General features: G+C 47.0%; 1 protein-coding gene across 5 annotated transcripts in view; it reads right to left on the bottom strand.

The window, feature by feature from the left end:
• Positions 1-4,412: 4,412 nt before the first annotated feature.
• GEM (GTP binding protein overexpressed in skeletal muscle) overlaps positions 4,413-25,038 on the bottom strand; it is a 56,709-nt gene continuing 36,083 nt past the window's right edge. Inside the window, exons 1-5 of one of the 5 annotated variants that reach the window (XM_070802896.1) lie at positions 18,315-18,435; positions 16,560-16,899; positions 8,787-8,863; positions 7,505-7,709; positions 4,413-6,044 (exon numbers count right to left, since the gene is read on the bottom strand). In XM_070802896.1, coding sequence (XP_070658997.1) covers positions 5,767-6,044; positions 7,505-7,709; positions 8,787-8,863; positions 16,560-16,890 — 891 coding nt within the window. In that variant the 5' untranslated portion in view covers positions 16,891-16,899; positions 18,315-18,435 and the 3' untranslated portion in view covers positions 4,413-5,766. Of the gene's footprint in view, positions 6,045-7,504; positions 7,710-8,786; positions 8,864-16,559; positions 16,900-17,125; positions 17,818-18,314; positions 18,436-25,038 lie in introns of those variants that run through there. The other 4 variants (XM_019973929.2, XM_070802897.1, XM_070802898.1 and 1 more) reach the window with 4 other exon arrangements.

Below are 25,038 nucleotides of genomic sequence, written 5' to 3'. Positions count from 1 at the left end.
GATGAGAGTCTAGTTGACATTTGAAGTTATTTTAATTGCAGTACTCCAGTTTTTCCAGTAGTCATGTACAGATGTGAGAGTTGAACCTTAAAGAAGGCTGAGCACCAAAGAATTGATGCTTTCAAATTGTGCTGTTGGAGAAGACTCTTGAGAGTGCCTTGGACAGCAAGATCAAACCAGTCAATCCTAAAGGAAATCAACCCTGAATATTTGTTGGAAGGACTGATGCTGAGGCTGAAGCTCCAATATTTTGGCCATCTGATGCAAAGAGCCAACAAGCAGGTGTGCAATATTTATTTCCTCAGTGCTTCAGGAGTTAAACTGGACAATTACTCGTGGTTTCAGGCCTCTTGTTTTATGGCTTTTTTCGGCAGTCACAGAATCGGAATCCACACCCTTCCCGCAGGATCATCTGGTAACCCGGCGCTCCCCGCCCTGGTCTGCTGCCCCTTTCTCCTTGTCTCTTATTTGTACTGCCATCTGGCTGTTGTAGGTATCAGGCCTCGTTGTATTGGGAGCACTCCCTGCACAAAACCTGGAAACCTGCGAGATGCGTGCACTCGTCAATGCAGAGCACACATTGACGGCTCTCCTGCTGGACAGCTTCTGTCCCCCTGCACAGGGTTCAGTACACGAGGCCAGGTGCTCCCGCGGCTTCCTCGCAGGTCTTCTTGCAGGGGGAGGGTGTGGGGGGTGGTCTTGTACCTCCAGGTTCCTGCCAGGTCAACCCCCCGGGGCACGTCCTGAAGCAGGGCCACTTGACCTCTCACATTGTTTGGCAATCTTCAAGCCCCTGCGTTGTCTTCTGAACCAAGTGCAAACTTCTCAGCCTGGACATTGACACAGTCTATGACGCCCCATTCTTACCTTCCTGTTTAGTCACTTTCTACCTCTTGGACAGACAATGAATTGAGCACTTTCCATTTAATCCTCATGATAATCCTTTGAGATGGGCATTATCTTTGTTTCTCCAATGAAGAAATGGAGGCTTATAGAGGCTGTTGCTGCTGCTGCTAAGTCGCTTCAGTCGTGTCCGACTCTGTGCGACCCCATAGACGGCAGCCCACCAGGCTCCCCCATCCCTGGGATTCTCCAGGCAAGAACACTGGAGTGGGTTGCCATTTCCTTCTCCAATGCATGAAAGTGAAAAGTGAAAGTGAAGTCGCTCAGTCGTGTCCGACTCTTAGCGACCCCATGGACTGTAGCCTACCAGGCTCCTCCATCCATGGGATTTTTCAGGCAAGAGTACTGGAGTGGGGTGCCATCGCCTTCTTTATAGAGGCTACACCGCCCTAAATAACCCAATGCATTTCATTTCCCTAGGGTTGCTGACGTTACCAAAAACTTGTTGGCTCAAACAACAGAATGTATTCTACTGCAGTTCTGGAGGCTAAAAATCTAAAATGATGATGTTGGCAGAGCCATTCTCCCTCAGAAGGCTTTAGGGAGAATCCTTCCTTCTGTCTGCAACTACTGGTCCCAGATGTTCCTCGGCATTCCTCGCCGGCCACAGCATCATGCCAATCTCTGCTTTTGTCTTCACGTGGCCTCCTTCCCTACATGTCAAATCTCTCTCCCTCTCTTTTCTCTTATGAAGGTGGCACTCATTGGATTTAGAGCCCACTGTAAGTCCAGAATGATTTCAAGATCCTTAACTAAGTACACCTAAAAAAAAATTTCTTTCCAAATGAGGTCCCATTTTGAGGTGGATGTGGATTTGGGGGGGAATTCAACCCACTATAGCTAACAAGTTAGAATGTGAAACTACATTTTTCTGACTCCAAGACTCATATATTTAACCACTTCACTTTTAAGAAGTGAACCACCTTCCAGAAATCTCCTGGTCAAACTGGACTTGTCTTATTTTTTCTAAACAGATTTTTCTCTTTCCTGCCTCTCTGCTCTTACTCATGCTATTTTCTTTACATGGGCCAACCTCTCCCTTTTTCTTTCTTTTAACTAGCCTTGTCTGTGGACATCTTAAGTAGTCTTCAGGATTAAGCGCAATGCCACTTCCTCCAAGAGGCATTCCATGATTGCACCAGCCAACCCCCCCCCCCCCCCCGCGTTACCTCACAGGTCTGCAGCCCCTTCTTACCTCACAGGTCTGCGGCCCCTTCTTATCTTCTATGTCATAGTCTAGGGTTTTTGTGTAGCTGTCCTCATTCACACCATGCCCACCTCCCACAAATATGCCATAACCATATCATAGGCTTCTTAAAGGCGAGACCGCCTTCCCCCATTGGGTTTCCTCCACCGCACCTTGCACACGTAGGCACTCCATGGATTTGGCCAAGTGAATTCATAATCGTCTCCTTCATTCCATTTACTGAGTAGTTCATGTATTGAGCAAAAAGACAGGTTGCTAAAAATCCAACTTTTCTCCAATGCTCCTACTTTCCAAAATGGAATTTTTAAAAATAGCCCAATTTCTTTTTCCACCTCAAATCCAATCATTTTAATAGTTTTCTTTCATCTAAACTTCATCTAATGGCAGCAGATCCAGCACCTTCCATGTATAACCCTCCCACAGTTTCATTTTCTTCCTATCCCTAATGCCACCTTCTTTGGCTTTTCGGGACAGTCGTGTTTACCTTTCTCGAGGACTCGGAGGACCAGGACAATGTCTTAGTCATCACTGTATCCCTGGCATCCGATGGTGCACGGACGCCCAGCAATGTCTGGAGGAGGTGAGGGTGAGTGAAGGCAAGATTCTGTGTAGGAGCAGCAGCTGTGGGAGCTACCTTGGGGCAAAAACTTTTGCAGGTCTCTTGCTGTTCTCATCGCAACCATGTGAAGTAGGTGTAATACCTACATCACAGATGGGCAAACTGAGGCTGAAGGGGATAAGCAAATTCCTACTGGTCACATAGCCACAGTGATGAAACCAGTTTGAAACCCAGATCTGTTTGAACCAAACCACCTCTCAGACTGGACTGCAACCTGCAGTGTGCCTGGCTCAGCTGGGGGAGCCCTGGGGCGACGGTCCTCAACGGGCCCTGAGGCTTAGACGCCTGGGAGCCGTTGGCTGTTTATCTAAGGAGATCTGCAATAAGTGAGGAGGCAGGCTGAATTGGGAGAAAAGAGTATAAAGAACACGTGTGTGTGTGTGTGTGTGTGCGTGTCAGGCGCGTGTGTGGTATGTGTGCTGTGGGATGTGTGTGCATGTTGTGTGTGTATGCTACGTGGAGGGTGCGTGTGTGCGGTTTGTGTTACGTGTGGGGGCTGTGCAGAGGAGGTGTGCCATGCTGTGTGTGGTGTGTGGTGTGTGGGGCGGGGAGAAGGGCTGGCCGATGAGGATGAAAAGAGCTGTGTGTACAGGAAACGGTTTTAGATTCTAGAAGATGCAAATACATCACAGCTGGATACCAATCATAACCCAGATACTTCATAGCTGAACAAACTGAGGAAGTCACTTATCCCCTGGCCTTGTTTGCTGTAAAATGGCCTGTCAACCTCATGGAGCCACTGGGAGAAACTATTCAAGAAGAAATGCTATTAAAACCTTCAATGTATGTAAAGCTCTGTACCGCAGAGAGGTGAAAAGGAAAAGATTGAAGTGGTTCTTGATTTTAAGGAGTGTCCATTTCATTTTGGGGAGACTGACATATAAAACAATATTGTAAGGTAATTAGCCTCCAATTAAAATTTTAAAAAAAACTAATTGATGCAAAATGGAAGATGTGTGTCAATGAAAACTGCCATCTCTCAAGCTCTTTACAGTGTGGCAAACTGAACGACATCCATCTCACAACCTTATAATGCAGGTATATTTAGCAGCCCCGTTTTGCAGATGAGAAACTGATAGTTAAGAAGCTTTAATCTCTACTCCAGATGCACATGTTAAATGGCACAGCCGGAATTCCGCAGAGGCCTGTGTAACCTGAATCTTTACTCTCATCACTTCCCTGTACTGTTTCCTTACACAATTCAAAGATACAAAGTTCTGAGATGGGAACTTCTGCTCCCAACTTAGAAAAGGGAGAAGAAAGGGCAACAGAACAGAAAAGAAACCCCTTGTAAAACTGTGTCACTCGGGGCAATATGCAAGGTCCCACGATTGTCACTGTGTGTGTCTGACCACAAACTCAGAAAGAGAGGGAGTTGAGAGTGAAAGAGGGGGCACATGGGGGCCAGGGGTGTGAACAGGGAGCCCCACTCCTGCAGCAGAAGGGCTACACAGCACCACTGGAAAGCAGCCATGTATTAATGTCCAGCTGTAATAAAGTCAGCAAGGAAAATTTGGTTAAAGCCTTGCCTGGCTAGATCTCAGGCTGAAAATCACCAGCTTCCTTTTTTTCCTCCCTAATCCTTTATAATTTCCTCTAATGCTTTACTCAAGCTTAGGACCATGAGCCTTTGGGGAGCAAAGCGAGGCCCATCTGTTGAGTTAGGAATTTTCCAGACCAAAGTAAAGATCAATCTCACTTTTATTGTAACTTAGCATTTACGTGACTCCAAATACTTCCTAACTGTATCAGCTGAAAATCACCTTGCATTATTGTGAATCACGTCCCAAAGGACAGGGGTCAGGAATACTCTTTAAAACAGATAATGACTGGGCTACTGCCAATGAAAAGAAGAAATAAAATGATAGGTAGGTTTCTTTATAGTTTGCTTGCTCTGGAAGCTATACCAAAATGATCACAACCATCTTTCCTGGAGAGGAAAAATATTTAGGAATGCCTTTTTTTCCCAAAGATTTTATTTATTTTATTATAAGACATATAGGTAAAAACTTGAATATTCTGAAAAAGATAGAAAATGGTAATAAAACGGGTGTTTTTCTTAATAAGAAACAGGTTCATAAATATGCTTTATCAAATGTTACAATGGTTGTTATTTTGCAAAATAATAATAAATAGAGCAGAGCTGCGGCACACAAGGGTCAACCCAAAATGCTGGAAGTATTTATGTTTTGTGTTTTACAAAAATTCAGAGCTTCGATTATATTTTAAAATCTGGCATTTTGCACTCTACGTTCTTAGTAATTTAGATGTTAAAAATATTTTTATGATGGCCCCATGATTTTAAAAACAATGCAACAGAAAATGTGGTTTGGCTAAATAGAATCTGATTAAAATAATTTTCCTCTAAATAAAAAAATATAAGACACAATAGTAAATACACAGTTTTTGAACCCATAAGTGGTACATGTATCAATTCCAAATTCTACAGATTTCTGGATCATCAACTATGGGCATTGAACAAAAATAGTTTGCTAAGCTTTCGTTTCCAGCAAGTCCATCATCTCTCACAGCTTCACGGAGCAATGACAGTGATGACCATGATGAACCCAGTTATGCAGTTCTAGCTACAAAGACAGAAGTTCTCTTTCCTTTGCAAAACTCTTTTGACAGCTTTCCTATATTTGCCTATGACCGACTGATTGGCCTCAAATTCACATATCAGAACACCAGGCAAAATTTTAACTAGGAAAAGTTCTTATCCAGGCATTCTTCGGTAGGCTTCGATTCTCTATCAGCCAAAGGAGAGAAGAAACACATGTGAACCCTGACCACGCCCTCTAATGAGTCTTGGGTGTTCAAACAGCAAAGGTCAGGCTCTTCCTGTAAATGAATACTGACTCCTCAGGAAGCTCTTTCATTTTCCATGCGTACATTGCCCAGCAGGCTAGCACATTAGTTCCCAGCTACAATAGGGGAAGCCACATCTAACGATACTTAAGAATCCAATCTAATATAGATTATGGGTCCCAGTGGCCTTCAGTGATGTCCTCTGCGGGACAGCGGTGGCTCTGGGTGCCTAGAGCACCGAGAGGTCGTGGCAGGACTTGGACTTGAGCTTGAAGGCCATGTTCTTGTTGTTTTTGGCCACGATCTTGCCCCAGAAGCGCCTGGCTTTCCTGGGGATGCTCTCCCGCCGCTTCTGGTAGGCCAGCCGCCGCTCGTTCTTCTCCTTGCTGTCCCGCCGGAGGCGGACCTGCCGCACGATGCCTTCAAACAGCTCCTTGACGTTGTGCTGGACGGCTGCAGAGGTCTCGATGAACTTGCAGTCGAACACCACAGCACACGCTCTCCCTTCTGATGGGGAAAGCAAGAGGGCGAGAGGAGAGTCAGGGGAGCTGCAGATTTGACCCGACACGCACACAGCCAAGCTGGATGCGGCGACACGCACACAGCCAAGCTGGATGCGGCCTAACTTTAAACGGTGCCCCAGGGAACTCGAAGTCAGCAATCCACATGATGGATACCGGAGGCCACGGGGACACGTGGCCTCCCTTAAACAGAAGCAAAGAGCCTCACAGGAAAATTCCTGGAAGCAGCAAAGACGGGCTTTAGATCGGGCCCATCAAATTCACCAGTGTCATAGTATTAATTATAATAGTCCCAGCCATTGTCTTAATTGACTCCCCTCGGGAAATGGGCTAAATACTTGACAAATATTTTTTTAATGTTCATAACAATCTTTAAAAGTACACTATCCCTTTCAGGTAGCTGATGAAACAGGAAGGGAGGGGCATTCACACAGCCTGTAAGTAGCAGCTGTGAATCCAGGTCTGCTTCACTCTCAAGTTCATGTTCTTTACTCTTTCTCCTGATTCAGTTCCTGAATTGAAAATTAAGAATCCTACTAGTTTATTTCCTCTCTTAAAAAAACTTTTTTTAAGTTTTGATGAGATATTTTGAAAAAATTTTGAAGATTTCACATATGTACAGTACAATTACAGCAACCCTACAAACAAGTTTTTCTGAAACAGTCTCAATTTCGAATGTTCTCCTGTGTTCAATTACCAGGTGTCCCCGTTTTTGTTTGGGGGGAACTAACTACTATAGACAGCCATTTCCCAAGAGTAAGGCATTCCCAAGCTGGTTGGGTCTTTTCAGTCTTTTACAGGGTTCTTTACTCCTGGGTTGAGGCTGGCAATGCAGCATTTTATTTTTTTTTACCATTGTACAAATCTGTATTAGGACAATAAAATTTTAAGGTCCCCAAAAGCACTTGGGTGCCAGCTCAACAAATAGAAAGTATCCTTGAATTATGACAAGGGTACGTGACACCAGCAGACTGATGCCTTGACTGGAATTCAGGAAACAAAGAGTGAGGGCTGGAAGGATGCTTCTAGGAACCAGAGGCAGCCAGAGTAGAATTCTCAATCTCGGTGAGACTCTTTCTCACAATGCCCCTTAATCAAAGTGCCCATCCTTCCTGTCTAAAGATGTTACTTTCACTTCCCAGAAGGCTTGAGATCTCCCTGGAGAATAGAAGGGACGAGGCCAAAAGGCTGGGGATGGCCAGTTTTCCCTGAGCCAAACCTCTTCCCTAAAGGAATCCCAGAGAAAGCCTTGGGGATGGAGAGACTGGAATCCCGCAGGTAGAGCAGATGATCTGCTGGGAACGTGGACCTCTTAGAGAGGATTCTCGAAACTCCACGTGGCATTCTAGTAAGTCCCCGGTTTCAGCTTCAGGAAAGAGCAACCGTCAGAAGCAAAAGGCAAGGGACTCAGAGACGTTTCTACAGTACTGGCACCGCTCCTCTTACCTGATACGGACACTTCCCGGCACCGCACCAGGTCACTTTTGTTGCCAACCAGGATTATCGGGATGTCCTCAGTCTGCCGGGCCCTGCGAAGCTGAATCCGCAGCTCAGACGCCTTCTCAAAGCTGGCTCGGTCCGTGATGGAGTAGACGATCAGGTAGGCATCCCCCACCTGCATGCAGTGGTCCTGTAGCCACTCACTCTCCCCCTGATAAAGGACAAGGTCTTCCATGAGCTCAGAGCTGCCTGGTTGAATGAGGTGTCCGTTTGAAAGAGGGAACGTGTGTATCCCAGAGTCCCTCTGCTGATTCGGGAGAGGAAGAAAATTCATTCCGACTCCCCCCAGAGGCATCTGTCTTCCATGATGTCTGTGACTGTAAAGACTGCTAGCTCAGATGGGACGGACGCCAAAAACTTTGACTTTCTGATTCCTCCTACAGCTTGAGTTGATAAATTATACAATGGGTCTGCCAAACAATATTTCCAATTTTATTTCAACCACCTAAAAGGAGCCTTTCCTGGCTTCCATAAAATTCTTTTTGCCTCTCCTGCTGCTACTGCTACTGCTGCTAAGTCGCTTCAGTCGTGTCCGACTCTGTGCGACCCCATAGACGGCAGCCCACCAGGCTCCCCCGTCCCTGGCATTCTCCAGGCAAGAACACTGGAGTGGGTTGCCATTTCCTTCTCCAATGCATGAAAGAGAAAAGTGAAAGTGAAGTCGCGCAGTCCTGTACGACTCTTCGCGACCCCATGGACCCCTACCAGGCTCCTCCGTCCATGGGATTTTCCAGGCAAGAGTACTGGAGTGGGGTGCCATTGCCTTCTCCGTTGCCTTTCCTAAGTGATGAAATTAAGAATCCTTTCATTAGCATAGGAGGAGTCTCAATAAACAGAAGGTCGGTCTAGCATACAAGCTCAGAAACCCCAAACCTTTCACCAAAAAAAGCAAAATGTGAAAACTATTGAGAATGTCAACTTCATATAATATGGTTTTATGCAGTTTAAAATTATCACCCATACTTACTGGGACTTTCCCTAAAACAAATACACTTTGTATTTCTGAATAGACCTAAGGGCAGATCACTGCCACTTGCTTGTTATTCAGAGCTCATTTATGAACAACATGTTCCTTACAACAGTTTCGGTCTTCAGAAGTAAATGCTTTTTAATCAAGAAAATGAGTCCACCTTATCTGGAACATCAAGAAGGACAATGTCACCCTTGCACCAAACAGCCTGTTGGAAGGCAGGCCCCAGAGGAGTTTACAGTCACGGGCCCTGCATACCTTGTTCTCCCACATGTCCAGGAGGATAATTGTTGCAATTTCCCCATCAACCATCAGTGTTCGTTCATATGTATCTTCTGGAAAAGAAAGAACAGTGATGTTGGAGTCAAACAGATAGGCAACACTTTTCTCTAAGAGGGTGATGCAGCAAATTATGCCAGAAAATAAACTTACTAACTATGCAATTAATTATGCAAGTAGACAGAGTAAACTGTGTAAATATTCACAAAGATAAACTCTTTTTTAACCACCTTCAACAACATTCCACACATATTCCTCCAGTATTTACTAAGCAGATCTCCTGCTTCTTCCGAATATGTGTCACTAAACACTTGAAAGGCATCCATTCATTTTCATCATTCCTATACGTTTTATACAGGAAAACCCTTTAGGAGAATAAACTCACTTGAGTACTTTTGACTCCGACTCCATGGATGCTGCCTGAGAAACACTGACTGCCCAGTAGAACTGCAAACGTAGCTCACAGCTCTCACAGGGCTGATGACTGAACATTCACTGGCAATTTCAGGAGCTTTCAGCTCACAGAGCTCTTTTGAAATATGCAAGAAAAAAATCTTGAGACTACCCTTGTTTTGATTACATTTTCTGCATTTAAAAAATATAGGTCCCTGGAATAAACGGGATCGCTTTTCCATCTTAAGTAGAACAGAGGCACAGCCTCCAGCTCTACTTAGTAATGGAAACTTCCCTCCTGGCACTTGAGCCCAGATTGAGTGTAGGTGAAGGGTGAATGCAGTCCAAAGGGCAGAGCAGCTCCAGGCCAGAAAAATCAGTGTGTGTGTAGAGGGGAGGGGAGTAACTGAGTTCAGTGGGATTTTTGCAAGAGAAATTCCCATCAGTTCCACGCAACTAAGCCCATACTCCCTGTATTTGTACAATGCGGTTTCCTGTTTTGAATTTTAACATTAGAAAATTATTATCTTCGTAATGATTTTTTGTCTTTTTGTTTTTTGGTCATTTTTCGTTGGCTGTTCTTTTTGCTAGGAACTAGGACAATCAGAAGAAGAGAGCACCAGAGGATGAGATGGCATCACCAATGCAATGGACATGAACTTGGGCAAACTTCGGGAGATGGCGAGGGACAGGCAGGTCTGGCTACAGTCCATGGGGTCGCAAAGAGTCAGACACAGCTGGGCGACTGAATGACAACAGTTCTCTCCAATATTCGAAGGCTTGTTCCCTCACCTCCTTCTGAGTGATGTGTTTCCTGACCACCTTCTTAAAATTCCATCATCCTCCTCCCAATATTCCTTACTCCCTTCCCTGTTTTTTCTTCACTGTGCTGATTGCTATCTAACAAGAATGCATTTAATGTACTCATTTTATTATTTTCGGTCCCTCTCACCTTCCAGAATGTTAACGCAGATTTACCTCTGTGCTGTTCACTGCCCTCTCCCCCAGCACCCAGGACATTTCCTGGGTAGATGGCGGGTGCTTAGTAAATACTTATCAAATGAATGAATGGATGATAAATATAGCACTGCAGCTGTGAGCACAAGCAAACCTGAACTCAAATCTGGGTGCCCGCCCTTATTAACTATTTGGCTCTGAACTGCTTTCTTAATTTCTCTGGGCCTCAGTCTCTTCATCTGTGAAATGGAACTGATTATAGTATCCATACCTTAGGGCTATCTGACAATTACATTTATCAAGCCTGGGCACACAGTAGACATGCAGTAAATGTTAGCTGTTATCATCACTTCTTCAGATCATGAAAGTTGGTTCTTGCCATACTTGCTGTTTCCTATTACAGGTAATCCTAGCGGAAGAGCCCTGCATTGTAGGAACCAGGATACTTCCTGCTTTATAACAGTGAGGTACTTAGAAGAAGCAGTGCTCCTGGTTTACATAACTGAAAAAGACACATTATCCCAATGTTCATGTGCAAATTGTAAAAGTACTATTTACAACAGTCAGGACATGAAAGCAGCCTAGATGTCCATCAGCAGAAGAATGGATAAAGATGTGGTGCATATATACAATGGAATATTACTCAGCCATAAAAAGGAATGGAATTGGGTCATTTGTAGTGATGTGGATGAACCTAGAGTCTGTTGCACAGAATAAAGTAAGTCAGAGGGAGAAAAACAAACACTGTACATCAATACATATATATGGAATCTAGAAAAATGGTACTGACGAACCTATTTACAGGGCAGGAATAGAGACGCAGACATAGAGAACGGACTTGCAGACGCAGTGGGGAAGAAGGGCATGGGACAAATCGAGAGAGTAGCACTGACCTGTATATAGCTAGTGGGAAGCCACTGAATACAGCGCAGGGAACCAGCCCAGCGCTCTGCGACGATCCACGGGGGCGGAATGCAGGGGGCAGAGGCTTAAGAGTTTGTATACAGCGCAGGGAACCAGCCCAGCGCTCTGCGACGATCCACGGGGGCGGAATGCAGGGTGCAGAGGCTCAAGAGGGAACCCGCTGTGTACAGCGCAGGGAACCAGCCCTGCGCTCTGCGACGATCCACGGGGGCGGAATGCAGGGTGCAGAGGCTCAAGAGGGAACCCGCTGTGTACAGCGCAGGGAACCAGCCCAGCACTCTGCGACAATCCACGGGGGTGGAATGCAGGGTGCAGAGGCTCAAGAGCAAGGAGATACAGGTGTGCTTGTAGCCGACTCACACTCTTATACAGCAGAAACTTACAACACTGTAAAGCAACTACGCTCCAATGTAAAACAGAAAAGCCATGCTCCTGGTCTAATGTTTCTTCATCTAGGGACTAGAATCAGGAGAGAGAAAGGAAGGACACGTGGACAGAGGAGAATAAAAATGAACCAGGAACAACTTTGAATTTCTCAGTGTCCCCACCTTTTCTGGAGTCACTCTTCTAAACGATGGTAACTGTTTCCCACTGGGGATTTTTAAGTCTATTTATTCCCACCGTGTTTGCTACCCTCAGGATGCATCAGGAATGGATCGGAGTGAACAGCATAACTTGGCTTAGTGGAGAGTAGAGTCTCATGACTTCAACAGGCAAATGTATACAACCAAGTGCAAACCATCAGAGTTTGGGCAGCACAGATCGGGCTGGGGGTAGTGGTGGGGGGCGTGGCTGCCTGCCCGTGACCACCTCAGAGTTTTTATCTTTTCTCTGAAAGCCTTCCTTGCACTCAGAAAACTCAAAAAAAAAAACACCCCACTTTCTCTGCTCATCACTCACTACCCAAAAGTAGGCAGGCACAAGAGATCTGCTTGAATCTCCAGTAGTTCAGACAGAAGCATACTGTATTCCAGTAGCTAAGGGAAAAAGCAAACTCAAACTTTCTCTCAGTTTAAGAATTATCAGAAGAAGTCTAGAGGAATAAGTGGACTGAAGAGTCCAGTTGCAAATTAAGGACAAACTGCTTTGCTGTCCCGGAAGGTTCCTGACAGGATCGTTTTGACTTACCCCTGCCTGAAAGTCACTGTGTTGGAAACCCAGGAGCCTAAAACAATACATCTCGGCCCTGCTGTGGCCATGTGCCCTGCATCTGGGTTTATGTAGCGCCTCTGGCTACGTGCCCCAAGGATTCCTCAAACACACAGAGCGTCCGCGTGACAGCCTTCTGCTACCAGGAGAGAACCTGCTTGTAACCAAAGCTTGCGTTTCTCTTCCTCTCTTAGGCACTTACCTTTCAGCCTTTTTAAGTGCTAATCAGGTAAGAAGAGCTGACATAAAAGAATATGAAATTCTAGACGAGTCCTTTGAAATATGCGCTGGGTGAAGCTGTGTGGAGAAAGGGTTGAGGCCTCTTGCTTAGAAGGCTTCTCAGATCCCTGGTCTGGAGAAGGCCTCCTTTTTCTGGTGCTCCCCCATGAAGGCTGGGATGCAGGGGGTGGACTCACCCCCTGTAGAACAGGAGAGACCCTCCTGAGGGGTGGGGGAGAGTTTCTAACTGGGCAACTGTGGTCGGTCTCCATTTTCCCTGAACTGCTGCCTCTTGATTTGTCTGTACTGCATTTGACCCCCCACCCTCTTTGCTCGGAGGACCACCCTGCTCAAGACTGGCTCCAGGGCTGTGTGTGAGCCTGAACAGGAGTTCTCTCACCTGCCGGAACTGGTCCTGGCAGCCTCTGGAAAGTTCTGAGGCTCCAGCATCCCTCTCCCCCCAGAACTCTCAACTGCTTTCAGCTTTCAGAGTCCAGAGGGTCCCACTTGGAAAGGAACAAGCAGCACTGAGGAGCACTGGCCTCCCCTCTAGTGGCTCCCGTCTCCTCTGCCCGCCTCACAGGGCCCCAGGCAAGAGGCACCAGAGTGGACGAAGGGCTTTAAGCAGTGAAAGGGCCGGCGCGGAAGAGAAGCCCACGGGAAGGAAACAGCAGACGCAGAATCAGCCCCAGCTAATGTTCACTTGGTACTCACTCTGTGCCCGGCACTGTGCTATCTCCCCTTATCCTCTTAATAACCTTTGATGTCAGTAGTGTCCCTATTTTACTAATGAGGAAGCATGAGAAGGGTAAGTATCTTGTCCAGGAGCACCCAGCCTCAAAGTGAAAAGAAAGTGAAAGTGAAAGTGGCTCAGTCGTGTCTGACTCTTTGTGACCCCATGGACTGCATAGTCCATGGAATTCTCCAGGCCAGAATACTGGAGTGGGTAGCCATTCCCTTCCCCAGGGGCTCTTCCCAACCCAGGGATCAAACCCAGGTCTCTCCCATTGCAGGCAGATTCTTCACCAACTGAGCCACAACGGAAGCCCAAGAACACTGGAGTGGGTAGCCTATCCCTTCTCCAGGGGATCTTGCCCACCCAGGAATCAAACCAGGATCTCCTGCATTGCAGGCGGATTCTTTACCAACTGAGCTATGAGGCAAGCCCAGCATCAAAACTGGGGTCCAAACCCACATACGAGGTTTCAAGTCCAGTGGTCTCTGCTGTACATCTGTGCATACGTGCAATGTCTTCCCACCTCCCTCAGGGCTTCTAAATCCTAGTGGTCCTTAGGGTCCAGCTCAGAGACCAACACTTGCATGAAACTTTTCCTGATTTCACAGCCAGAAGTGGTATTTATTTTCTCCTCTGAATTCCCCCAGTACTGCCCTTGTACCTCTTTGAAGATACTAACCGCGTCCTATCTTGATTTATAAGTGGGTGTATATCTGCTCTCGACTACAAATACTGTCAGTATCCTTAAGGAAGAAACCCCACGACTCTTAGTATGTCCTCACTGAGTCGCATCAAGCTTCATGGTATACGTTCAGTAACTGATGAATGGACAGATGAGTGAATGAATGAATGGCATTAAATATGCACAGAGAGTCATAAGATTAGTGCAATATAATCTTAACAACATTCATCTTTATTTGGAGAAATAATGATGAGAGTATCGTGTACTTTTTATCTTATGGTTAATGCTGAAAAAAAGAACAATGCAGTGAAGTGCCATGGAAAACCCTCTCCTCGGGAAAGATAAAGCCAACCACCGATTCCAACAGCCCCCCACAGGTAAGAGCTGTAATCCTAGACAGTATGAGTTACTCAAATAGGTCAGATTAGGTAGGATGAGTCACCCAAGAAGCTTCCTGTTGTCAAAGATTCTCTGTCTGAGGAGATCACGAAAGGATTCCCCCTACCATTAGTCCCCTCTCCCCATTAAACAAAGAAGCCTCCCAAATACAGAAGCCTGCCTTCCCAAGGTTCAGGGATGGGTCAGTCTTCTTCATACCCTATGCTCACAGGAATACCACCCTCTGGACAGGTACCACTGTGCTCTAATGGACAAACATTTTTGAGAGTCTGCTATCTACTAATTATTTCAATCCCTCCCTCTTAAAGAAATGAACAAAAATTCTTAGTTGGTCTCTTTTTCATATCAATCCCCAAAGTACTTTACTGTGACTTCTTTATTAATTTTTATGCTGCTCTAAATTACAGCCCCCAGCCTTCAAATCCTTCCTAAGAGGGTATTATGGTGTACCTCATCCATCACTGAGTACCCCAGAGCATGGCATGGAGCCAGGCATCTGGGAGGTACCCTGCCCAAAGTGCTATAGTATGTAACAGCATTCGGATGCTAAATCCAGGGGCGGCCGAGTACAGTGAAAGAACACAGGAATTTAGATTCAATCACGACTAGTTTTGAATCCTGGGCAAACCAGGGACTAGCTTTTTCACCCTGGGAAAGTCACTTGACTTCACAAGCTTCCATTTCTTCACCTGTAAAATAGGGACTTTAGAACCAAATGGGCTTAATTTTTATAAGTACTATTAAAATACCTGTGGGAAGTACTTAGCACTATGTGCCTGGCGCATAGCAGGTTCCCTATCAATGGTGGAAGGTGAACACCACCAAACTAATTTCGAAAATCCCGGGTTCTAATCCAAGATGCTCCAGAGGGTGATCCCAGGTAAGTCCCTAAGACTCAGTGTACAGACATGATGTGAGGACCAAAATAAAGTCACAAATATAAGGCATCCAATGAAGCATCTGTCCCACTGCAAATGCACATTCTAGATGAGAGCCTCCTGCCTGTCTCCTATAGGGACACGCACCCGTGGGTCTTTACTAAAAAAAGAGATACTGAGCCTCTTTCTCCCTTGAACTAGGGTTTAGCTGTCATCCCTGAGACGTCAGGAGTGAGGAGAAAAATCAATGTTCTATCAATGAGTCATCATTTAAAGCCAGTTCCGGAGCTGCCTCATGAAGCAGTGAACTCCCAGACAAAGGAAGAATAGATGTTTAGTAGAAACGGGCTGACAGCAGTAAGGAAGGAGTAGGATTTCTGTGCATCAAGCAGAGGGCAGAACCGTGTCATCACTAAGGCATCTTCCTACTCCTGAAACCTGTGATTCAGCGGTGAGTTGCAACTGAGCGTTCAGACAGACCATGCCACTGGGACAAGCATGCTTCCTTCATTTCCACAAATGCAAACAGGGACATACAGTGACCCTGGCATCGTCTAAGACCCTGTGGCTGAAAGACACTGAATTTAAACCATCGACTACAGGAGCCTCATCTTACTTCCCAGAATACAGTGCTATGCTTTACTTGAGGAATATGTGATTTTTTTGAGACTGTATCACCTCAGATCAGTTTTGGAAACCAAGGCCTAAATAATAAATACCTTAAATGAGATTATCCATGGAAAATTGAAAAGCCATAAGTATACTTACAAATGTTAAGTATCATCATTGTTATCCTTCAATATCTTTTTTAAATATTGTGCTATTGAAAATAGAGATTTTAAACAATTTTATACCCTCTAAAGCCTCTAATGGCCACCCACTCCAGTGTTCTTGCCTGGAGAATCCCAGGGACGGGGGAGCCTGGTGGGCTGCCGTCTATGGGGTTGCACAGAGTCAGACACGACTGAAGCGACTTAGCAGCAGCAAATCCTCTAATACTGCAATAAACAAACTAATGAATTCATCCTAACAGTTTTCTAATTGGCTTGGTTTTAAGTATCACCATGGAAAAAGGCTGTGTCTACACTGAGTGCTTGAAAGGTCCAGGTCAGACCTGACAAAAGCCAGAGGTGGGATCCTGACCCTCCGGCTCCACCCTCTGAAAACCGTCTCCCCGGTCCCTTTAGACCTGGAATGTAAGAAATTCCCTCTCTGGCCCAGCTTCTATCTACAAGCATTTTCACTTTCTTGTCCCAGAGGCCTATGCCAGCGCTTCTGTGGGGACTCGGCTCCCCAGGCAGAGCCAAGAAGGCATAATTGCAGTTTCCAACTCTGCAGACAAATGACCCACCCACTTGCTCTTCCTCCTGAACCGCTGCTGACCCCGTAAAGCCCCCCGGAGCCGGGCCACCTACCTCCAAGCACTTCGCAGTCGCTGTCCATGCTGTCATGGACACCCGCAAAGATGTTGGCCAGAGTGGACTTGCCCACCCCCTGCTCCCCGATGAGAACCACCCGATAGTAGGTGTTTCCGGACTCAGAGGAGATGACTGAGTCCGTAGAGTCGGAGGACCAGCTCCGGCGGCAGGGGTCCTCGGGGGCGGCAGGGGGACGGCTGCGCTGGCCGTACTGCTGGGGCTCCTTCTGGACCATGAGATGCCTGCCGTCGGCGGGGATGCTCCAGCGCTGCTGCTGTGGCTGCACGCCCGCCGTGCCCTGGCGCATGGTGACATGGTTCAGAGTCATCGTCAGGTCCTGGAAGGCAAAGCAGCCAAGATGGTAGCATCAGGAAGCATGAGTTCAGGGAGCTCGAACACAGTCATCGGTGATATTTTAGTACATGAGGTTACCAAGTAACCCTCACACAAGGAGCACCAGTGAAGCAGTCCCCAAATCCAGCAGGCTTTCAACTGAACACACACACACACACACACACAGCAGCTCCTCGGGCAGACTGTTATTTGCAAAGAGGAAAAGGTACCGTTAGTATCGTCCACTGCCCTGGGGCTTCCTCCATCCTCAAGGAAGCCTGGGGATTCCCCACTCAGAGCCCGCACAGAGGCAGCCAGAAGGCACCAAGAGCCTCCAGAGAAGGCTGGAAAAGCAACAAGTTAATGCAGCTGGGGACCAGCTGGCCAGGTTACCGCTCTTGTCTAAACATGGCACTTAAGTAGCACCAGCACCCAGCAGGCTTTTATGCCTCAGTGGGGAACACGTGACAATGACATCATTCCCCCCGGCTGGACTGGACCAGGGCTGATTGGAACTTCCATGTTTAGTAAAGTTGCCCTGATGCTCCCCAGCTGCCTGAATATGCTCTTATTCGAGGGGGAGAAGAATTTCTGCTTGAGGTGTATGCCTCACTTCTGCCTGCCTGCCCAAGGATATCACATTTAGCCTTGTCCTTCTGGCAGGGAGAGGACCTGCTCCGGTTCAGAGCTGTCAAACTTGCAGAGACAGTGCTTCACTCTTATTAAACTCTGTCCACTCCAAGAGTTCCTCTCCTTCAACTCGGATTTCCACCTTCCTGAAGCCAATCAGGTCCAAGACTCCCTCGAGAAAGACACTCAACAACTTGGCTACAACTTGGCCTTTCTCAAGACTCTCTCCCCTTGCCCGGAGGTCTGGACTCCCAGGCTCTCAGACAGAAAGCAGAAGCAATCTCATTTTCAGCAGCAAGATGCACTTGTGAGCGCGAGACCCTCCCCTTCCCGCACCCACTCCCCAAAACCCCAACAGGTCCATGACCCTAGCCGTGACCCTCATCTCGATGACCCTGATGACCGATCGGTTTGTAGGGTTTGTTTTGTTTTTTTTTTTTTAATCTTACAAGCAGCGCCTCCGGTAGGCCGACTCTTCAAACAACCAGAACCTGAAGTATCCCTGACGGCTGTCCTCCGATCACAGTCTGGAGGAGACGACCCTCCAACTGAACTGCACTAAAGCAACCCGCCACTGCCAAACGGCATCCTTCGCCCCTTAAACTCTGCAACACCCCTCCCTCCCGACCCCCTGATCAAAAGACCACCGCGCCGGATAGCAGGTCCCGAAGGCTCTTTTCCCCACTTGGAAAGTTCTCCGCGGGCTGGGGACGCCCACCCCTTCCCCCAGTCCTGCCCCCCGCACCTCTCCGGAGGCCCCCGCTCCCAGCCGCGGGCCGCGCGCCTTACCCGGGGGGCGGCCGAGGGCTGGCGCGCGCCGCGATGCGGGCGGCCGATCGCGGGGTGACTGCGCCGGGTGCGCCCGCGCCCGCGCCCCGCGGTTTATACGCGCGCGGCCCGGGCTCTGCCGTGACGTCAGCGCCCCCGCCCGGAGTTGGGGGGCGGGCGGCTCTGCAGCAAGCCCCGAGGGGCAGCCCCATCGCCAAATCGGTGACTCGCCGTCATGTGACCCCCGCCTCTCTCCCCTTTTAAAAAAAAACAACGACAGTTGAATCCCGGGATCCTTTATTCTGGTTTGTTCTTTTGACCAGGCGGACGCTGGAAGGGGGCAGATAATACACGAAGTGCCCCTTAATCGCACTTTCCAGCAAAACAGTTTGCGAGCTGTCCGGATGAAGGATGGAGGAAGAGGCAGGTTGGGATTGGAAACCCAGTTTCGCCAAAAGACAAAAAACACACACACACAAAAAAAACACACAGGGGGTTACAGCCACATTGAAGTGTTCAGGGCTTGTGTCAGCCGCATCTTTTGCAAGGGAAACCCAGTTTCGCCAAAACCAAAAACCAGGGATCGGCGAGGCTCCCGTGGAGATTTAGGCTGGGGCTACAGCCCCATGGAAGTGTTCGGGGCTTGTGTTAGACGCATCTTCTGCAAGGAAAACGGCCTCTGCCTGCTCCTGTCGCCTTCCCGGTGAAAGAGGGGAGAGGAGACCCACACTGCTTGGTCTCCCTTCTTTGACCGGGACCCAGAGAGAAGGGGCCAGAGGAAGGTGGGGCAAGGGGGCAAGACCTTGAAAAGGTCTTGAAAAAACAGCTTAAGTAGGAATCCAAGCAGACTGTGCTCAATGTGGCTAGCCCTCCTGCCCTGGACCAGGACATTGAGGCTCCTGAATCAGGGAATGTAATCAGCATCCCGACTAGCAGCATCTCCTGTACCAGGCTCCCTGGCATGGCCGGTCCTGGCTGTGGAGCCAGGGCCTCTGGCCATGCGAGGAGCCTTAGCCTGGGTTCCAGTCCCGAGAATGATGCCTGTGAATAAAGGGCACAAGATAACAGAAACAGCCACTTCTTCTATCATTTACTGAGTACCTCTGAGTCCCTATATTTAGTAGGTACTGTTAGACCTCTGCAGTATCTCAAACTTTACTACAATTCTGCAAGGTGAAGATACTGCTGCTCCCATTATATGGAGGAGGAAAATGACCCCCAAAGTCAGAGAGCTTGCCCAAGGTCACGCAGCTCATGTATGTGGCAGCATCAGAACTCGAAGCTCCACTTGCATGGCTCTTTGCACTGTGCCCCCAGCTGGAGGGATTCAGTGACCTCTTTTGCGGGCCACGGGCATTTCCCAGACACTGTGTTTGGAGGTGACACTGGCCTTTCCAACACATCCATCCACTTTTCCAGCCAGCTGCATCTCTGGATGGGCTGGTGGCTCTGGAAAACAGCCAGAGGCACCAGCATCTATTCAAGTGGCTGGACCCTGCTGTGAACAGAGTCTGTTCTCTGTTACCCTGCAGCACTTACGTGCTCTGGGGATTATCCAAGTGACCAGCTGCTGAGACATGCCAGGCCCCATGCTGGCAAAGATGGAATGGCAACCCAGAGCTCTCTTGGTCCCAGGTGCCCTGGGCCCAACCTCCTCATTTTATGTGAGGAAGCTGATACCCAAAGGGATGACTACCACTCAGGTAGTAACTGGCAGAGCTGCAACCAGAGCCTAAGGGTCATAATTTCCTGGATGGGTCCCTTCATTTCCATCGAGTTTTCCTTCTGGGCTTAGCCGGGAAGAGGATGGCTACAGACGTGGTGAAAAGAGAAGAGTAGGGGGTGAGGGAAGGACAGAGAGAGAGGGGGAAAGGGGAGGGGGACCATCCAAAAGTTTCCCACTGACTCCATACATGTAATCTGTGAATTATCTGTATTTCAAAATTATCTGTGCTTTTTCATGCTGAGCTGACTCTGTCAACTGATCTTAACAAAAAGACTGAAAGTGAAAGTCACTCAGTCCTGTCTGACTCTTTGCTATCCCATGGACTATAATTCTCCAGGCCAGAATACTGGAATGGATAGCCTTTCCCTTCTCCAGGGATCTTCCCAATCCAGAGATCAAACCCAGGTCTCCCGCATTGCGGGCGGATTCTTTATCAGCTGAGCCACAAGGGAAATCCAAGAATACTGGAGTAGGTTGCCTATCCCTTCTCCAGGGGATCTTCCCGGCCCAGGAGTCAAACTGGAGTCTCCTGCATTGCAGGCAGATTCTTTACCAACTGAGCCATCAGGGAAGCCAACAAAAACATTATGTGTAAATCAGAGTATATATGCATATCATGTAGCCTCTCAGTTCTACTTTTTCCCATTGATAAGAACCTAATTCTTCCCATTAAGAACCTAATTCTACGCCTAGACCATATCCCCTCTTAACTGTTGTTCATTGGTATATGTGAAGCTCGCCAAAGAAAATCAGCTCTAAAGATGGGGGAGAGGGCTCTTCAGTCCCCTATTGACTGGATAAGTACATCCGTGCTGTGTTTGAATCTGCCTTCTTAAATTTTCTGTCCCACAAGAAGCCAGATGAGAAAGCAACAACTTAGGAAGAGTTTCAACTGAATGGCAGTTAAGTTGGAGTGAATATTTAGACAAAAGTCACAGTTATACCAGCAAAAAGCACATATCAGAGCCAAGCTTCATCCAGCAGAGTCCCAGCTGCCTCATCCAGGATTCCAGCTCACTGGGACCATCTGAGGGTTTAGAGATGGAGAAAAAAGGGGGGAATCAGGACATTTGGACAAATAGCAAGTTCTGGAGAAGAAAAATTGGCAGAAGATTGTAGTTTCTTAGTCTATGAATTATTGTGTCTGTATTCCTTTCATGGGCATTTGAAGGCTCCTCAGGTTTTAGCTAGTAGGGTAAAGAGTGGGGCTAGGAGACAGAACTCCAAACAAAAATAACTGACATTTACTGACAAAGCCATATACTGTATCTCAGTTCATCCTCACCACCACGGCATCTGCCTGTGTCTCATGGACGAAGATGCTGCGGAATGGAGTGAAATAACTTGTTCAAGGTCACAGAACCTGTAGGTAGCAGAGCTGCGCTCTCTGGGGCCACAGTCTTAACCACCGTTGTTTAGAGTAGGGGCTAGACGTCAGCCCTGTTCCCCACACCCCCCCGACCTCAGACTACCTCCTTCTTAATCCCCCTCAAAAGAGGAGTTTTGATTTGATTGGCAAAAACCCCTGACCTTCACTGGGCCACATATCACTAATATATTACTAATGGGGAAGTTCTGTCTCTCCCTAAAGGCATGAACCACCCTCTTCTCTTTCTTTTCTCTAGCTCCCATGCCCTGATGAGAAGGTAAACTCAGGGTGCCTTTGGGGGGCCTGACTATCTCCCTGTCTCAGTCACCCTGTCACTCTTTTTCCTTAGCATAGAGACCTGTGCAGCCACCCCATGATTTCAGAGAGGGAGGAAGAGGTGGGGAAGGAGGGGGAGAATATTTGACCAGGCCTGGGGTTGAGGCATAAGGGATCAACCATTAATGTCCTATTACTTTGAATATCAGACTTTGAAAGTTCTAGAGAAGGCAAAGTGATGGGTAGGCAAGGTGATGGGTAGGTGATGGGTAGGCTCCTACCCAAGGTCAGTGCACCCTTGGGTCTGTAATACTATCCTAAAAGCCATAGAATTACTCGATCTTCCTCATTTATACTGGAGACTTACTGCCACCAAGGCCATGCTTATTCGTGCCACCAAGTCAGTGCTACTCAATGATAAAGTGCGGTCCACCTCCACCAAAACCACGAGAAGGGATGTCCTGAACACTGAAAAGGTGATCCAATAAATGGCCTTGGCTTTTATTGCTTTCGAAATGCTTGGCCTTGAGATGCCTTGAGGCACAGCTTGTTGTCTGACTCCCCAGAGTCCTGACTACTCCCTAATGTCTTCTACTCCAGTCAGCTTCTCTCATTTAGATTAGCTACCTGGCCCCCAGAGCATTTGCCTTGATGACCCCTGCAAGGGCAGAAAGAACGGATAGGGGATTCAGCGTTAGGAAGGCCAGGTCAAACCTCAGCCTTTCCTCTTCCTGGTCACACGATCCTGGGATGTCACCAAACCCCAGAGGCCTTGGCTTCTGCTGCTGTGAGGACTAAAGGGCTACTGAGCTTGGAGCAGTCTGTTAACCACAGAGCACCGTTTCAACGCGAGTGATTATGACGATGACGCAGGAGCCGAGGCCTGGAGCTTGGCCACCTGCCATCAGTAGTGCTGCCCCTGAAGGCTCCAGTTAAATGAATCCAGCAGCATTCAGGACGCAGGAGGCAGAGGCAGGCAGGGTTGGAAATGTACTCCTATTGATGTTCCTAGGAAAAAATAATTAGCAAGAAGAGTGGGATGGTTAAGTCCTTTGTAAACAAACAAGGATGTGGGGTCAAATCCCGCACACAGAATAGGTCTCCACCAGCCACAAAAGCAGTGGGAGGAGCTGGGTGGGAGGCAGTGTGCAAAGTGTCAGAGCTCAAAAAGAACCTCCCACCCCCTCTGGGAAGTCTAAAGAAGGAAAGAATTACTATATGGAAAATCATTGCTTTACAGAAGGGGGAAAAAAGACTCCAATTGCAAAATCAAGAGAGCCCTGATTAAGAGAAAATGAAGACCAAAGAAAAGAAGGCTAAGAATAGCCTTGCCACTTCCAGAGGCCTGTGGGATCCAGATGGACACTCCTGCCAGCTGCAGCCTCCTTCAGTCTGGCCCCAGCGTCTCATCAGACTCCTGCTGAGCAAATTTAATTTTCCATTGAAAAAATTTTCAGCTGCCACCCTTCCTCTGCTCCATTAGCCCAGGCTGCTGCAGACCTCTGCTACTCCTTCTAAAACCCTGCAGGCTGCGTGCAGGATGTATCTCAGAAGGGCCTAGGGGAGGCTCCTGGAGAAAAAGGACATTCTCTGCCCAGGTTCCTCCATTCATTACAGTAACTACTGAGCACTCACCTGTTACCAGAACCTGTTCTAAGGGCTAGGGGTAAGGTACACATTCATGGACTTATATTCTGGAACTTATTAAAAAAATACTAAATAATGAAGTATCACCATATTCACTCGTTCATTCATTCACTCATTCTTTCTCTGAACTTGCCACCCTTTAGCCTTAGTTTTCTCATCTGTAAAAAGAGAATAATACTGGAGACAATGTACAAAGTCAGGGTCAAGTACACACCCATTCAGAAGTCTGACAATAGCAAGGCTGATGAAAATGTGAAGAAGTGGTGTTCTTGTGCTGCGCTGGTTGGAGTGTGAATTGGAAGACCACTGTGGAGATCAGTCATCAACATCTAAAATGTGTACATCCTTGGTGACTCAGCAATTCTGCTTCTCAGTGTGCATCTTCTGTATCACCCAGGAGACAGATACAAGAATGCTCATTAAAGCACTTATAACACCAATCAGAAACCACCTTGTGATCATCAGTGAATAAATTCATGCTGCTATATTTTTTCAGTGAAACATGCAGCAGTAGAAATGAATGAGGTAGACCTACTTGTAGGAACTTGGATAAATTAACCATAATGGTGACTTCAAAAAACAAATGGCAGGATACCTACAAGAGTAATAATTTACGTAATTTTTTAAAGCCCACACTAATATTTTATAGTTAAATATATTCAGTAAATTGAAGAAAGTAGGGAAAACCACTAGACCATTCAGGTATAACCTAAATCAAATTCCTTACAATTATACAGTGGAAGTGACAAATAGATTCAAGGGATTAAATCTGATAGAGTGCTTGAAGAATTATGGATGGAGGTTCGTGACATTGTACAGGAGGCAGTGATCAAGACCATCCCCAAGGAAAAAAAATGCAAAAAGGCAAAATGGTTGTCTGAGGAGGCCTTACAAATAGCTGAGAAAAGAAGAGAAGCTAAAAGCAAAGGAGAAAGGAAAGATATACCCATTTGAATGCACAGTTCCAAAGAATAGCAAAGAGAGATAAGAAAGCCTTCCTCAGTGATCAATGCAAAGAAATAGAGGAAAACAATAGAACGCGGAAGACTAGAGATCTCTTTAATAAAATTAGAGATACCAAGGGAACATTTCATGCAAAGATGGGCACAATAAAGGACAGAAATGGTATGGACCTAACAGAAGCAGAAGATATTAAGAAGAGGTGGCAAGAATACACAGAAGAACTGTACAAAAAAAGATCTTCACGACCCAGATCATCACGATGGTGTGATCACTGACCTAGAGCCAGATATCCTGGAATGTGAAGTCAAGCAGGCCTTAGGAAGCATCACTACAAACAAAGCTAGTGGAAGTGATGGAATTCCAGTTGAGCTATTTCAAATCTTAAAAGATGATGTTCTGAAAGTGCTGTATTCAATATGTGGAAGACTCAGCCATGGCCACAGGACTGGAAAAGGTCAGTTTTCATTCCAATCCCAAAGAAGGGCAATGCCAAAGAATGTTCAAACTACCACACAATTGCACTCATCTCACATGCTAGCAAAATAATGCTCAAAATTCTCCAAGTTAGGCTTCAACAGTACATGAACTGTGAACTTCCAGATGTTAAGCTGGATTTAGAAAAGGCAGAGGAACCAGAGATCAAATTGCCAACATCCATTGGATCATCAAAAAAGCAAGAGAGTTCCAGAAAAACATCTACTTCTGTTTTATTGACTACACCAAAGCCTTTGACTGTGTGTATCATGACGAACTGTGGAAAATTC

The sequence above is a fragment of the Bos indicus genome, chromosome 14 (genome assembly GCF_029378745.1).
Source record: "Bos indicus isolate NIAB-ARS_2022 breed Sahiwal x Tharparkar chromosome 14, NIAB-ARS_B.indTharparkar_mat_pri_1.0, whole genome shotgun sequence".
Lineage (NCBI taxonomy): Eukaryota > Metazoa > Chordata > Mammalia > Artiodactyla > Bovidae > Bos > Bos indicus.
This window is presented reverse-complemented; position numbering and strand designations above follow the sequence as displayed.